The 15,571-nt window shown below is 40.6% G+C and overlaps 1 protein-coding gene across 1 annotated transcript; it reads right to left on the reverse strand.

Annotated features, from left to right (window-relative positions):
* Window positions 1–1,001: 1,001 nt before the first annotated feature.
* On the reverse strand, window positions 1,002–7,531 carry LOC134572593 (oocyte zinc finger protein XlCOF6.1-like). The gene is made up of 4 exons (XM_063431649.1): window positions 7,511–7,531; window positions 5,066–5,192; window positions 3,502–3,603; window positions 1,002–2,674 (listed from the first exon to the last, which is right to left on the reverse strand). The coding sequence occupies exons 2-4, from the start codon at window positions 5,148–5,150 to the stop codon at window positions 1,845–1,847; spliced, it is 1,017 nt and encodes a 338-aa protein (XP_063287719.1). The 5' UTR covers window positions 5,151–5,192; window positions 7,511–7,531; the 3' UTR covers window positions 1,002–1,844.
* Window positions 7,532–15,571: the final 8,040 nt, after the last annotated feature.

Here is a 15,571-nt window from a genome sequence, read left to right on the forward strand (position 1 = left end):
TTTTTTTACACATTATAAAGGGTTCTTAAACCACCATAAATACTACAGTCAGCTGTAATTCCATTTAACTATTTGACACCTTTGGTCACCTCCAATGGAGGCAATGGCCGCGCGCACTAGACCTCCCCATAGGAAAGCATTATTGAATGCTTTCCTATGGGGATTCCGGCGACCCTGGAGGTCCTCATGCATAGCGTGAGGACGTCCAGCGTAATTTAAAACACTTTTTGTGTTCTAAGAAGCTGGAAGTCCCTCTAGTGGCTGTCTGATAGACAGCCTCTAGAGGAGGACTTAACCCTGCAAGGTTATTAGTGCAGTTTATAAAAACAGCAATAATTGCACTTGCAGGGAAAAGGGTGATGGCAGTTGGCATCCAGACCACTCTAATGGGCAGAAGCGGTCTGGGTGCCTGGAGTGTCCCTTTAACCCCTTAAGGACCAAACTTAAAAGGAATAAAAGGGAATCATGACGTGTCACACACGTCATGTGTCCTTAAGGGGTTAAATAAGAGAGTAGCAGAAAAACCAGGAACCCAAATGGTTTGAAAAATCTTTATTATGGGGAAAAAATGCTTACCTAAGTAATGTGGGTATCCCCACAGGGTACCCACAACCTTACGTATGTAACAGACAGAGTGCCAACAATCAGCGGTTACTTCCTAGTTTCACCGCCTCCCGGTCATATGGAATTTGCTGGTCCTCTGTGAATTAACATCCTCTGTGAATTGTTCCGCCAGTCTTCTCTAGGCTTTAAATTATAAGTTATTTTTTATTGGAATATAAATCATAAACTGCAGATCTATTGTTTGAAAGCTTTGCATGCATTTGAATAGGCTATTTGAAGTATACATAACACAACATTAAGTCTGAATAAAATGGTAAACAAAAAAAACTAATTTTTTTCCACGATTTTACTTGTAATAACATTTTCACATCAAATACAACCAAAGGAAAAAAAAATGCAACATAGATTCACGTTATCATTATCAGTCCAGCTTTCAAAATGCCTCATATGATCAGAATCTAAGTACCAACTGTACCCTAATCTTGAAACAACGTTATCCCTGACCTAACCCAGAGGGATTCCTTCTGCTAATATCAGTACTGACAAAAGCAGAGAGCTAAAACAGTATAGAGAGGTCTTTGAGTGCCATCTACTGGACGATTGCAGAATGAGAGAAAGTTCTCTTTCTCAAGGTGCAGCTTGTTTGCTGTCCCTGCCAGTCACACTAATCAGTGATGGGCAGCTGGCAAAGCCAAGCGCCTGTCTCAATTGGCAGGTGGGCATGCAGGGGGACCCTGTCAGACGCTTTTCAGACCTGGGGGTCTCCCTCACATTTGAGAAAAGCTTGAAATCATTATGGCCATTTAAATAGATTTATGGAGCTCATGTCAGCCTGGGGGCACTAAATATGACCCCAGGTATCAATTAAACGTAACTGTGCTCACTACAAATGGCATTAAAGCCCACTATTGTTAGGACAGGAAAGAACGTCATAACGTCCTTAAGGTATTAATGATTATACTCCTCCCTTGCCTTTATTTATATCTATCTTTTTTCTTTCCTTGCACCAGATCTGAATACCTGGACTGTCATTTTGTTCTCCTCTGTCTGTGATGCATGTGATTTGTTTTACAGTGGCTAAATTAGTTTAGCAACTGAAAAGGAGCCATTATACGCTTGGAATGCTGGGTAGCCAGTGTATACTATTTGCTTGTTACACTTGCAGTCAATGACCTCTTTTACCCAGCATGCACAGCCTTCTAACAACACAAGATCAGTCCATGTGCAGCTCTTCCCTTGGCGTCTCCATGTCTGTCTTTACCTAATCTGTCTTTTTTTTTTTATATGTGAGTTTTCTTATGTCTGACCAGACTGGAGCTCTGATTAAAGCCTTTACCACATTTCGGGCAAGAATACGGTTTCTCTCCTGTATGGGTTTTGAGGTGTCTGGACAGTGAAGAGGGCTGAGTGAAGCATTTCGAACATTCGGGGCATGAAAATGCTTTCACCCCTGTGTGCGTTGTCTCATGTACAGAGAGATAGTGCTTTGTGGTGAAGCATTTCCCACATTTAGAGCACGCATGCAGCCTCTCCCCGCTGTGAGTCTTCATATGTTTATTAAGATTGATAATGCCGGAGAAGTCTTTCCCACATCTACAGCACACAAATGGCCTCTCTCCGGTGTGACTTCTCAGGTGAATATTAAGGACTGATCTGCATTTGAATGCCTTGCCGCATTCTGGACAATTAACTTCACTGTTCACTTTTTCGTTTGTTTCGTGCAGCCAGTTAAAGGGGATTGTTGGCATGTATTTTCTTAGATGGGATGAATAATCAAATTTATTCTGAAAGGTTTCACCACAAGCTGCGCAGGTTTGCTGTTTGATGGATGGACTGTCCTGGCTCACGTTCTCCTTGCTAGCTGACGTTCTCTCTTGCTCTGTATGTCCGCTGGATGTTGAAGTAGGGGAGTCAGGTTTTTTTTTCCCAGCTATTGATCTGGATACATTAGACATCTCTGTAGATTTCTTAACCTTCTTGTCAGGCACTTTTTGACCTGTGGTGTTTACTCCATGATAATATATTGTGCCACTAGTGTCCTCTATCAGACAGTCTGGAAAATACAGAACGGTCTGATGTCCTGCGGAGGTTTCATTCATGGAATTATCTGCTGCAAAGAAACCAAAATGAATCATTAAATAAAAAAACAAACCATACATTAATAAATGTAAAACTTGATATTCCATCGATATTAAGTTATGCCCTATATTCCATGTCTAGTACCAGCAGCTTACCAGGGGGGGAGGGGAGGTAGTGTGGGGCATTTGTTTCTAGGTGCCCATCTGATTGAGCACAACAAAGCCAGACAGGTAGTGCAACTGAAAAGGGTCGCAAGGGTCGAGACCAGGCCCTGGAGTTCCGCCTGTCAGGGGGGACCCCGCTCAGAGGGGACATATTGACTGCAATGGTTGGTGGTGAGATCAAAAGATCTTACAGCCCGCCATGCACTTTCACTGCAGTGATGGAGCATGCAGTCTGCACCTTCAGTGAGTGCAGATCACTAATGACTCTCCTTAATGTCTTAAGAGAATTGCCACTGGGTTTCCACAAAGGCACATTTATTATGATTTTTATTATTATTATAAAAAAAAAAAAAATTACTACACAAGGTACCTGCAATCTATTAAGGGCATGGAACTATGATTTGGTGTGCAAATAAAAGACTTGCCCCTCTTGACCTTGCTACAACCCTGTCTAGCAGTCAATCTCAATTGTTTTAAATACATAATACATTTAGTACACTAACGTTTCTTATATAGAGGAAAATACCTTCAAATTACCTTCAACAGCTCATTAAAACAACATGAAAAACAGATCTGTAAGGTATTTTATTACAGTATATTTGTACTAGATCCGTTACAAAATGTATGCAATAGTTCCTTTACCATGTCATCAACATATTGAACCTGTGTAAATTCTAGGTTTTACATTAAATACCTGTAGGTTGAGGACTTTCCTTCTTATGGTGTGGAATTCTGATAAAGGGTGACTCTCCTCCCTTCATTACAGACGCAATTCCAGGTTTTACATCAACGCCACCTGTATATTTAACACAAGAGATTGAAACAAATATAGTGTAATCTCTCTAATATCATACTAACGTGTCAGTGTGCTTGTACAGTGATTGCTTTTTATTTCTGCTAGCCCAGCACAGTGTAGTTTTGTGCCCGGGTTGGTGGGTACCAATCCCAGAGAGTTATTTAGTTAAGTGTGGATTGCTGGGAAGTGGGAACTCAAGGTGAATGGACAATATTGCATCCAACTGCAGCGCTAATTTCCTGACAGCTTTGCTAGGCTTACGGAATCCAATTACCTTCCACAGTGCTCCTATGTAGCTCCTCACATGAAGCCAGTTTCTCAGACAGTTTGTCTGTCCCGTACAGAGAACCTGCATATGGCAGAACCACCACTCACACAGGATACAGGATACTACTAAGCACACTTTCATTGTATATTTGGGGATGGGGGTAGGCAGAGCCCAGGATGCATTTAAAAGCATATTAACAGATTGCAGCAGTAGCTTGCAATCTATCTTGAAATACACAGGCTCCTGTTTTTCGTACATGTGGCATTATGACCATATATTGACATAATTCTACAAAGTTCTGGCATTTAAAGTGACACTGTTACTATCTTGAGACGTTGCTGAATTTGCAAAGTCACCCGACGGTGACATCGCCGCTGGGGGGCTCTGGTGGCTGGGGAGGCAGGTAAATGTAGGATTACTTACCTGAACCTGTCCATCGCAGGTGTGGCCATCTCGGTCCGGCTGGTTTTCTTCGGTGCCGATGTCACTGCTGATCTCTAGCGCATGTCTCAATAGAACCAGCCAATTACCTGCCAGTCACGGCTGTCGGGATTGACTCTTAGCCTTGACTTCGCCCTGAGTCTAAGACAGTCAGGCAGAGGAGAAATACAGAGACAATGTATTCCCTACTTTATCTCAGTATATCTCTTGACTAGGTTGGAATTTCTATGGAAGATTCTATCTTTATGAAACACTCATTTTTCGGGAGTGGGGGGTGGGAGCGTTGGCAGTGCAGCTTTAAGGAAATATATGTTCCCTAACATACCAGTAGATTCCTTATCCAGAAATGTACTAAAAGGAATACTGTTGACACTGTAACCATTTCCTCTCCTGCCCTGTAGTCCCTGGTACTGTCTTACCTTCCAGTGTTAAACTATTTTCCAACGGTTTAACACAGAATTTGTGTTCCCAGGTGACCATCTGCTGTCTCTACTTTGCTGCTCTGCTAATGTAGAAGCCTACCACTGGCCAAGCATCATGAGTACGCATGCATATATTGTTTAAACTGTGCCCTCAATACTGCCACATCTAACAGGTTCTCCTTTATCAATTTGTACTAATTATTCTGAACTGTTCTTGAGATGAGCCATATCTGTTGTGTTTGAACAAACATCCTGTATAAAACATTTTCAACCACTGATAGTTCTTTAAAACTAATAGAACATAACTGTAGTGTTAATTAAAACGAGTTACCCAGAGAACGGATGTATGGATATTTCTCCAATGTCGCATTCCTGGACTGATCTTTCAGCTTTCCTTTTAAATCGACTCCCTCCATCTTGGAAAAATAAACAGCGCCCTTCTGAAACGAATAGGAATTCTAATGGGTCGAAAATAAGAAAAATTAGCTCACAAAAAAAAGGAGAATCACACCATGATACCACAAAGATTCCATTTGTTCCATCCAACAAAACATTCTGTATAATCCAAAGGGTTAAAAACCACTGACTGATGTAATGATTAATGTAATCATATATAACATGTGCAGATGTATTGATAGTGGGATTGGTGCAAATTTTGATCCATGAAATCACTAAGGAAGGCTTTGTATGTGTTATCAATTCCAAGGGATGCTGTGTCTGATATAATTATATGAATCATTTAAAGGATCGCTATAGTGTCAGGAAAACAAAGCGGTTTTCCTGACACTGTAGTACCCTAAGGATGCCCCCACCCTCAGGGTTCCCCTCACGTGGCGCTGAAGGGGTTAAAACCCCTTCAGTTACTTACCTTAATCCAGCGCCAGGCTCCCTCGGCGCTGGCGACTTCTCCTCCCCCGCCGACGTCAGCTCCCCCGTCCAACGTCAGTGGAGCCGAATGCACATGCGCAGCAAGTGCCACGTGCGCATTCAAAGTGTCCATAGGAAAGCGTTGCAGATGCACCTCTAGTGGCTGTCCAGAAGACAGCCATTAGAGGCTGGTTTAACGACAAATGTAAACATAGCAGTTTCTCTGAAACTGCTATGTTTGCATCTGAAGGGTTAAAACCTGAGGGACCTGGCACCCAGACCACTTCATTGAGCTGAAGTTGTCTTGGTGACTATAGCGTGCCTTTAACATCTCTTAGTTGAATGCTAATGCAAAGAGAGAAATAGATAAAGGATATTTCCACTGTACTATGGTCATATTATGCGTGTCACGGGCAACTTGCATAGTTACACAGGCTGAAAAGAGACATGTGTCCATCAAGTACAGTCTCTCTCACATCTGTTTTTTTTTTTGCTGTTGATCCAAAAGAAGGCAAAAAAAAAAAAAAAAACACCCACTTTGAAACACTTCCAATTTTGCAACAAACTAGGAAAAAATCCTTTCTGACTCCAGAGCGACAGTCAGATTTATCCTTGGATCAAAAAGCCATTACCCCACAAATGCTCTCCATCCAGTGTGTTAATGTATCCTGCTGTTAGAATACTAACCTCGCATGATCTGTGCAAACATTTAATAAAGAAAGTGGAGAGTAACAGCTGTGGCTGTATTGGTGTATTTGGAGGTAATTTCACAGCAGCTGGTCAGCTTTGCTCAGAGTGGGGAGATTGTGTTACTTACGAACACATGTTGCATGTGGGAAGACTTAACAAACAATATATTCTATACAACAGCTGTTACATTCCAATTCCCATGATGCTTTTGCCAGCGTATACATCTTGCTCTAGAATACAGATTTTACAAATTTGCACAATTCCCAATTTAGTGAATAAATCTCAGTTTATCACCAGCTGCAGCACTGCATAATGGTTACACTCTATAAATTAAACTAATGATATATTATAAGTAAACTAAGGTTAAATCGAACAAGAGACACGTGGTACAGAATTAACAATATTTCTGTGCATTGCAAAATGTATTTTTTTATATATGACATCCACATTATAGCCAATCTGAGACATCTAATAAACAACGTTTTGGTTGGCAATGTTTTTATAATTCCAACACCTCCCAAAACTATGAATGAACAATCCTTCAATCATTTTTACTAAACACCGAATTGCTTTGGATGGAAAACCAAACTGCAAAATGTTTGAAACAAAACGGCTGATTTTGAAACAATTCTCCAACTCTGCTATATCACAGATTGTCTATTATTTCATCCTGAATTTTAGAGTTCAGCTTTCAATTCACTGCAGTGTAACACTCAGTTAATAGATCAGCAGGAATGATCTGCTTACAAGAATCCCTACATTCCAATATTCAAACAGCCGATTAAATATTAATGTCAGGATTGAAAGGTGTATTACTAAATAAACTTTAAATTCAAAGAAAGTTGTGCACTATCCCAAATCTCTACGCACATTTAAATATCTGGAGGTTTTTAGTATCATTCCAATGGTCATTAGATTGTAAGCTCACCTGTCAGGTCAAAACAAAACCTCTTAGGTCGGTCCTTAACTAACAATTCACCTTGCTTCTTTTAGCTAAAAGGCAAAATCTCTAATGAGACAGAAAGGGGTACTTTTCTAAACCCCTCCATACTTATTAACCCTTAATAGGGAACACATGGGGTGGGTAGCAGAACTGTAACATGGCTGTGTGATACAAAAAGCAAATACAAACATACAAAAATTAAGCTCAAACTCTCACTATTCCTTGGAAAATTAAATTCAGATTAATCAGCTTGCAAAAAGGTTTAGCACATCATACCTCGCTGCAGCCGTGGGTGAATGTGACTTGGGAAAGTAGGAGGAGAAAATCTGTAAAATAGTTACAATCTCCCCTCACCCGCCCATGAAAAATGCACAGTAGTGAACATAAAGGACATCTGTCCATAGGTGTCAATGTCCTGCTGGTCCTGTGGCTGCACCGATGGCTTGAGAAAGCAATGAATGGCCAGGAGGGTGGGGGGAGGGGTAGCTTTTAGGAGCATGTGTTTTACTGTTTAAGAAATATAAGAAAAACAAAACCCATGTTAATAGAGTTGGTCGTCACATTTTACTAATGGAATTTCTAGTGATAATATTTAATTCTACTCAGTGGTGTACACACAATCCATGGAGCCCCGGTGCGAAACTGATCCATGCCCCCCCTCCTTCCTCCCTTAAAGCGCCCAGTGCTGACCGGGCCCCCCAGCAAAACCATACCCATCGGGTGGCCCTAACAGCATGGGCCACCCTATGGCCCCCTTGAACGGGCCGCAAAACATGGCGACTGGTGCCCAGTTTCAGGGGTTCGCAGGGCGGCCGAGCCCCCTGGGATGACGAGCCTGGTCGCAGCTGCGACCCCTATATGTACGCCAGTGACTCTAGCCCACCAAATGTATCCTGGAAATTCACAATTCTTTTTAGAATCTTTTGAAAATGCCACTAGTAGATCATATGGCTACTTACTTGTAGATTTGAGACCAACAACCCCTGAAGAGTACCGTTTAAAAACAGGTCTTTTCCCACCAGCCTTGCCGGTGGTATACATTTATAAAAAAAAAATCTAAAAAGAGAGAGAAATTTATGCATGTTTCATTTTCTACATTGTCTCATCGACTGTAGACATGTCGCAGAGAATAAAGCGCCACTGGGATGTATTAAAAACTTTAATTAAAGCATCTCCAGCACAGAGAAAAACCATTTTATTCTCAGCGTTCCATGATTTAGTCACAGACATATGCGAAATCGCATTCAATACCCTCGAAGGAATAATACCTTTATCACCTCATAAAATTGAAAAACTTCGAAAGTGTCGAAAAAATATAAAATCATTGTGTGATAAAATGTTTTCGATTGTTAAGAAGAAACAGATGGTTAAACAGTATAGTGGATTTATTGGTTCTCTGCTGGATTTTGCTATATCACTTCTTACCGGTCTTCTTTCTAACCGATAATGGAATATGCCGAAAACATTTATTTGGTTCCGAAAAAAGAGTTGAATCTAATACAAAAGAACACTCATCAATCTTACTCTGTTAATGAGTCTGTAACACAAAGACTTGATGCGGATATTATGTCTCTACTTCAAAGTAAAAATATGCCAACAGCTGAGAAGATATCAAGGTACACCATAATACTGCAGAAATATTTAATACACGCACTACATTTTTATTACCACCGGGAGATTCCACACATATGGAAACTCATCAGCCACCAATTACTGAACCCTCTCATGTTTCAGATACTGTAATTAGTGATGTACTCCACAATGTTCATGACCGCTATAAAAAGAACTCTGAACTATTGCTTACCAGAATGACGCATGCCAATTTTTATAGGCATGTGCATGGGAAACATTTTCGGATCGGTTCGGCATTCTGAAATTTGGCATTTCGGCACTTCGGCACTTCGGCACTTCGACACTTCGACACTTCGGAACTTTGGCACTTCAGGACTTCTTTTGCAGCCGCTTGGTAGATAACTCCCTAATTTCGCAGTATAGTGAGTAGGGGAATAATTTACTAATTCTAAGTAATCTTCCCAAAAAGAGAAGTCCTGCGCTTACTCCCATTACTACTGGGCTGGCAGCAAGGACTACAGTACACATCAGCCCCAATATATAGTAAAAACCAAAGAAAAGAAAAAGTTACCTGCGCTCTCTCCTTAATCCCTATGTATATTTAGACAAATGGAGGTCATTTAGTTGCTCCAATGGTCATTGGAGGGAATGCCCGCCTGCCAATGTCAAGGCAGACCCCCCTAAGCGGGTCCTAACACTGACCCTTCAGCCTGCTTCCTTGAGCTTCTGGCAAAGATATCTCTAATGAGACAGAGGGGGGTATTTTTTATATACACCCCTATATACTTATTAACCCTTAATAGGGAACACATGGGATGGACGGCAGCATTGTAACCAGGCTGTGTGATACAAAGCAAATACAAATACAAAAAGAGAAGTCCTGCGCTCACTCCCATCACTAATGGGCTGGCAGCAAGGACTACAGTACACATCAGCCATGATATATAGTAAAAACCAAAGAAAAGAAAAAGTTACCTGCGCTCTCTCCTTAATTCCTATGTATATTTAGACAAACTCTCTGTCTCATTAGAGATATCTTTGCCAGAAGCTCAAGGAAGCAGGCTGAAGGGTCAGTGTTAGGACCCGCTTAGGTCTGCCTTGACGTTGGCAGGCAGGCATTCCCTCCAATGGTCATTGGAGCAACTAAATGACCTCCATTTGTCTAAATATACATAGGGATTAAGGAGAGAGCGCAGGTAACTTTGTCTTTTCTTTGGTTTTTACCATATATTGGGGCTGATGTGTACTGCAGTCCTTGCTGCCGGCCCAGTAGTAATGGGAGTGAGCGCTGGACTTCTCTTTTTGGGAAGATTACTTAGTATTAGTAAATTATGCCCTTACTCACTATACTGCGAGTAGGGGCATATCTAGTAATCAGTGAGCAGCCTATGGCTGCTCACTGTTAAAAAAAAAGGGTCCCCCCTCCTGAGCCCCCACCCGCAACGTGCGAGCGGGGGCTTTTAAACTAAATATTGTGGGTGGGGTCCCTAAAGTAAAATAATAGGGGGGACCTATTGTTCTCCCCCCCTGGCCACCACCCCTGAGCGGTGAGTGGGGGCCCTAAATTAGAATAAGGAGGGGGAACCTAATGTCCTCCCCCCTGGCCCCCACCCCTGAGCAGTCCGTGGGTGAATGTGACTTGTCCCCAAACCCCTAGTCACCCCCCTCCCCCCCAAAAATGAACCCCTACCTACCCCCCTCACCCTAAAAATATTGAGGGGGACCATTAACTAAGTACATGTAAAAAAAAAAAAAAAAAAACTTACCATTTGATGTTTTCTTTCTTCTAAAATCTTCTTTTTTCAGCCCCAAAAAAGGCCAAATAAAAAGCCATAAAAACCGACGCACTTAAATTTTTTTTTTTTTAAATCCTTCTTCACCCATGGAGGGCTCCGCGCAGACTGAGCTCTGCTGGGCAGGGGAAGGCTTATAACGCCATCCAATCAGAGTGCTCTGACAGGTAAATGAAAAGACTGACAGGTAACTCTCTACATTTACCTGTCACAGCACTCTGATTGGTTGGTTTGAAATCCACCAATCAGAGTGCTCTGTGTCATTTTATACAGCGTGGGAAAGTTCTGTGGAATTTTCCCACGCTGTGTAATTTGACTCATAACTCTCTGATTGGTCGATTAAGTAACCAATCAGAGAGTTATGAGTCAAATTACACAGCGAATTGCACATGTCTAATGCCAAACACATTGCAAATTGTAATGATAAGGGAGAGTTTGTTTATAAAAATACAGTTGTACCTGGTTCTAATATACTAGATCTGGTTCGGAGTGTTACGCAAAGTCATAGTGTTACAGTACGCAAGAGACCTCAGGGCTGGGACAGTTGTAGGTAACTCTTCAAATAGAGACTATCTGGATCATTTGAAAATTCAAAACCATGCGACTATAATTACAGCTGTAACACCACAGTCACCATTACAAAAATGGGCTTCACTAACATATGCCATTAACTGCATCAGGGCTAACAACACCTCTTGGTTATTTATTACCTAGGAAGCGTTCATATACCCGGCACCCCCCCTAAGTGGCTGAAATTTTAATTGTATATACCGTATATACTCGAGTATAAGACGAGTTTTTTGGCACATATTTTTGTGCTCAAAAAGCCCCCTCGTCTTATACTCGAGTCTAGGTCTGTATTATGGCAACTTACATTGCCATAATACAGACCATGACATGTTGGGGGCCGGAGAAGCTGTTACTTACCTTTACAGCAGCTCCGGTCAGCTTCCAGCACGTCCACACGGCTCCTCTGTTAAGCTCCCAGTGTAAATCTCGCGAGACACGCGGGCCGCAAGATTTACACTTGGAGCAGACCGCGAGACTGGCAGTACGTAACGGACCCCCCTTCACAGCTCCCCCTCCCCCTGGACAGCTCCCCCATCCACCTGGACAGCCCCCCCTACCCCTGGACAGCCCCCCTACCCCTGGACAGCCCCCCCTCCCCTTGGACAGCCCCCCCTCCACCTGGACAGCCCCCCTCCCCCTGGACAGCCCCCCCTCCACCGAGACAGCCTCCCCTCCCCCTGTACAGCCCCCCTCCCCCTGTACAGCCCCCCTCCCTGGCCAAGTATGAAGTAGGGAGGGGGGGGACAAAAAAATGATTAAAAAAAGTATTCAAATATTAAAATAAAAAAATAATAATAATGCCCAATTGATGGGAGTCTGACTCCCTTTTCTAACTCCCTGTATTTAATGCAGAGTGTGTGTGTATTTAATGCACACACTCTGCATTAAATACAGGGAGTCAGAAAAGGGAGTCAGACTCCCATCAATCTGAGTCACCCTCTTGCACCTAAAATGCAGATGTGTGTATATAATATTAAAATCATTAAAAAATAATAAAAAATGCCCACCCCCCACCAAGGCTCTGCATCACACACACACACTGCACTCATATACACACACTGCATTCATACACACACTGCACTCACACACACACTGCACTCGCACACACACTGCATTCACACACACTGCACTCACACACACTGCACTCATACACACACATTGCATTCATTATATACACACACTGTAAATAAATATTCAATTAATGTAATTTTTTTAGGATCTAATTTTATTTAGGAATTTACCAGTAGCTGCTGCATTTCTCACCCTAGTCTTATACTCGAGTCAATAAGTTTTCCCAGTTTTTTGGGATAAAATTGGGGGCCTCGGCTTATATTCGGGTCGGCTTATACTCGAGTATATACGGTATATAATTTTGAAAGAGAAAGCATTAAAATGTTTTGTCTTATCAGACTCTTATACATTGCACAAGCTGGTATGACAACTAATCTGGTCTCCATGGCTGTTTATTTTTTCTGTGTACACTGATAGTATTACATATATTCTTACTATCATGCATTTCTTTTTTTTTTTATGTCAACATAGGCCTGGGCAGTTCTTCTGAAATATAGAACAGGACAGAGCATAGCTGCTGTTATTCAATCAATATTTAAAGAGGGGCACACTGCTCAAAAGTTGCAAACAGATATGTTTGTTGAAAAGTTGAAAAGAATGTTCAAAGAACGTAAAAACGTGATTTTTAAAAATGATATAATTCACCATTTCTAAACCAATGACACCATTAAAGCAGTGCTTGTGAAATTATTTATTATAAAACTTGAAACTAGAATGTGGAGGTATTTTGCTGCTGTTATACATTTATATACGTAGCCTTCTGGATGATGTAATATTTCTAACAATACATAACATTGTGATAAGATGTGTCGCCGCTGAAGTGACACAAACTAACACACTGGGTAAAAGATTAAATCCAAATGCAATATTTGTTTTCAATTCAGGATATCCAAATACAAAGGACACTTTATGAAAGACTACAAACGGCATTTACAGATTAAATATGTATTATTTATATTACATTAAAACTCACAGGAGTATGTCGTGTGTATGAGTGCATCACAGAACCGCACAGCAATAACAAAAACCTCTGGCAGAGAAACGTTCTCAAATAGAAATTCTTGTCCTTTATTACGGTACAGTGAGCAGTTAGAATGTTTTTTAAGATCTCACACATACACACAGTTATAGGACACTCATAGATCTCCCAGGTCAGTTTTATAGCCTGTTCTAACCACAATTTAAACTAGACACAAAAAAGTAACGTTTGTTTTTGTTTATAGATTCGGAGAGGAGTGTCACTCTGTTTTTTGGGGGTACACATGTCAGTATTACAGGACTGTAAGGATCTTAAAGCATTGTGCGGTATGCAACTTATTAAAGAATCCCCAGTAAATGAGATTTCATTCAGTCTATAAGACATCTTAGGCACTGTCGCTCTGGCAGTGTTAGGGTTAATAATATCAGTGTTAGGCAGGAGGTAGCACAAGCTAGGATAGTGATACAGCTGATTGGTGGTTAGTGTAGGAGTTCGCCCTGTAGAATGTTAGGGGGGAAAAAAAAGATTGCCTTACTCGAGTCGCGACACTAATAATGTTATATACAAGGTAACTTGCCCGTGCAGACTACAATCTATAGGACGGACCACCAGATCATTAACCATTAGGATCTGTGAGCATGTGTATAACAATAAAAAACTACTCTCAGCATCAGGTCTCTTTTCAATTTAGGGATGTACATAATTCAGATACTTTTGGAGTTTGTAGGTATTCAAAAAGCTAGAAATCACCAGAGAGGGGGTAATTTTATTCAACATTTGGGACAGACAGAGATGAGGTGGATTTTTTCATTAGACACCTTTATTCCAAACTGACAAAACAAAGATTTTAAAATATGCCATTTTGTAAATTAAAGTCCTTTTTAGTCGTCGTCCCCTTTTCCCCCCCTTTTGTAATTTGGGATTAGTTTTATCACTTTTTTATTCACATTTATGTAATTTAAATAAAAAAATGTTATGCACTAACCAAATTTTAATGGGATATATATTAATTTTTGCTTATTTATGTACTAAACGTCTGTTTTTTTTGTTCTGTAGAAACCAAGCTTTTGGAATTTTTTCGTCTAATTTGAATTTTACTCACTATTTTTACTTATTTTTTTAGCAGAGTATTTCTTTTTTATGTTATATTTTTTCACCAACTATTGATTGTATATTCAGTTTTTGTTCTAGACTGTGTAAGCTTGTTCTATTTATAATATGTATGTACATATATTGTCTAAGAAATATCTCTATGAGAATGCACCTTAAGCTCAGTGATATGTATGCAAGTTTGATTAAGGGAATCTACAACTTTAAGAAAGGACTCATAAAAAACATTAATGGTCGACATTTCATGCTGCAATATGCAAATTCGAGTTTCTGATTTTCCACCACTGAGGAGGGACCACGGAGACATATCCAATATGGAGATTCTTGACTCTTTCATCCTGAGGAAACCAGAAATCCCAGCGAAACGCGTAGATGACGTCAAACGAAAGCATGTGGTGGGCGGAGACTCTGAAGCTCGCGTTGAGACTGTAAGCTCGTTTGAGCAGGGTCCTTATCTACCTATTGTTCCTGTGTCACTGTGTAATTGTCTCATTTATTGTAAATTTACCCCCTTCTGTAATATTGTAAAGAGCTGCGGAATTAGTTGTATTAATAATATGCCAATAGAGGGGAGATCAGCTGTACTGATTCACCTTACCACGGACATAGAGCTACACGTTAAAACCCATCAAGTGGATTTTAAAAGTTACAAAGCTTGGCAGTGAATAGCTGTGTAAACCTTATTTATTCAAAACACACTCTTGTAAGAGACAGTGTGTTTGTTTCTTGACACTGATTTTATCTGTAATAAAGATTGATATGCACTTTATGCTATAATAGCTTTCTTTATACAGTGTTGAATTTTATATTACTTTTATCTACTTATTGCCTTTATTTGATACTGGTTATACAGCTAGACCATCTGCACTATTATTTGTATTTTTTCTCTTTTATGTTTCTATGGAATGAGAGGATCGTTTGGTGCCATCTGCTGTTCAATAAGTATATCACAGCACTTTGAATTTTGGTGTGGGTTATTCACCTAAATATTGCTCAACTACTCTAAATACGTTTTACTTCCTACGTTCTTTATAATGATTGGAGCAACGCAAGGCTGCCCTCTATCCCCGTTACTATATATGTATATTAGTATTAGAACCCATTTTATACTCTGTTAGAAGTAATTCTACGATTACAGGAGTTGCTATGGAATCTAAGCCCGTAAAAAATGTGTGCATTTGCTGATGTTGCCCTGCTGTTCCTCACTCAAACAATCTTTCCCTTCCATCCCTGATGAAAGAA

The sequence above is a fragment of the Pelobates fuscus genome, chromosome 9, assembly GCF_036172605.1.
Source record: "Pelobates fuscus isolate aPelFus1 chromosome 9, aPelFus1.pri, whole genome shotgun sequence".
Classification (NCBI taxonomy): Eukaryota; Metazoa; Chordata; class Amphibia; order Anura; family Pelobatidae; genus Pelobates; species Pelobates fuscus.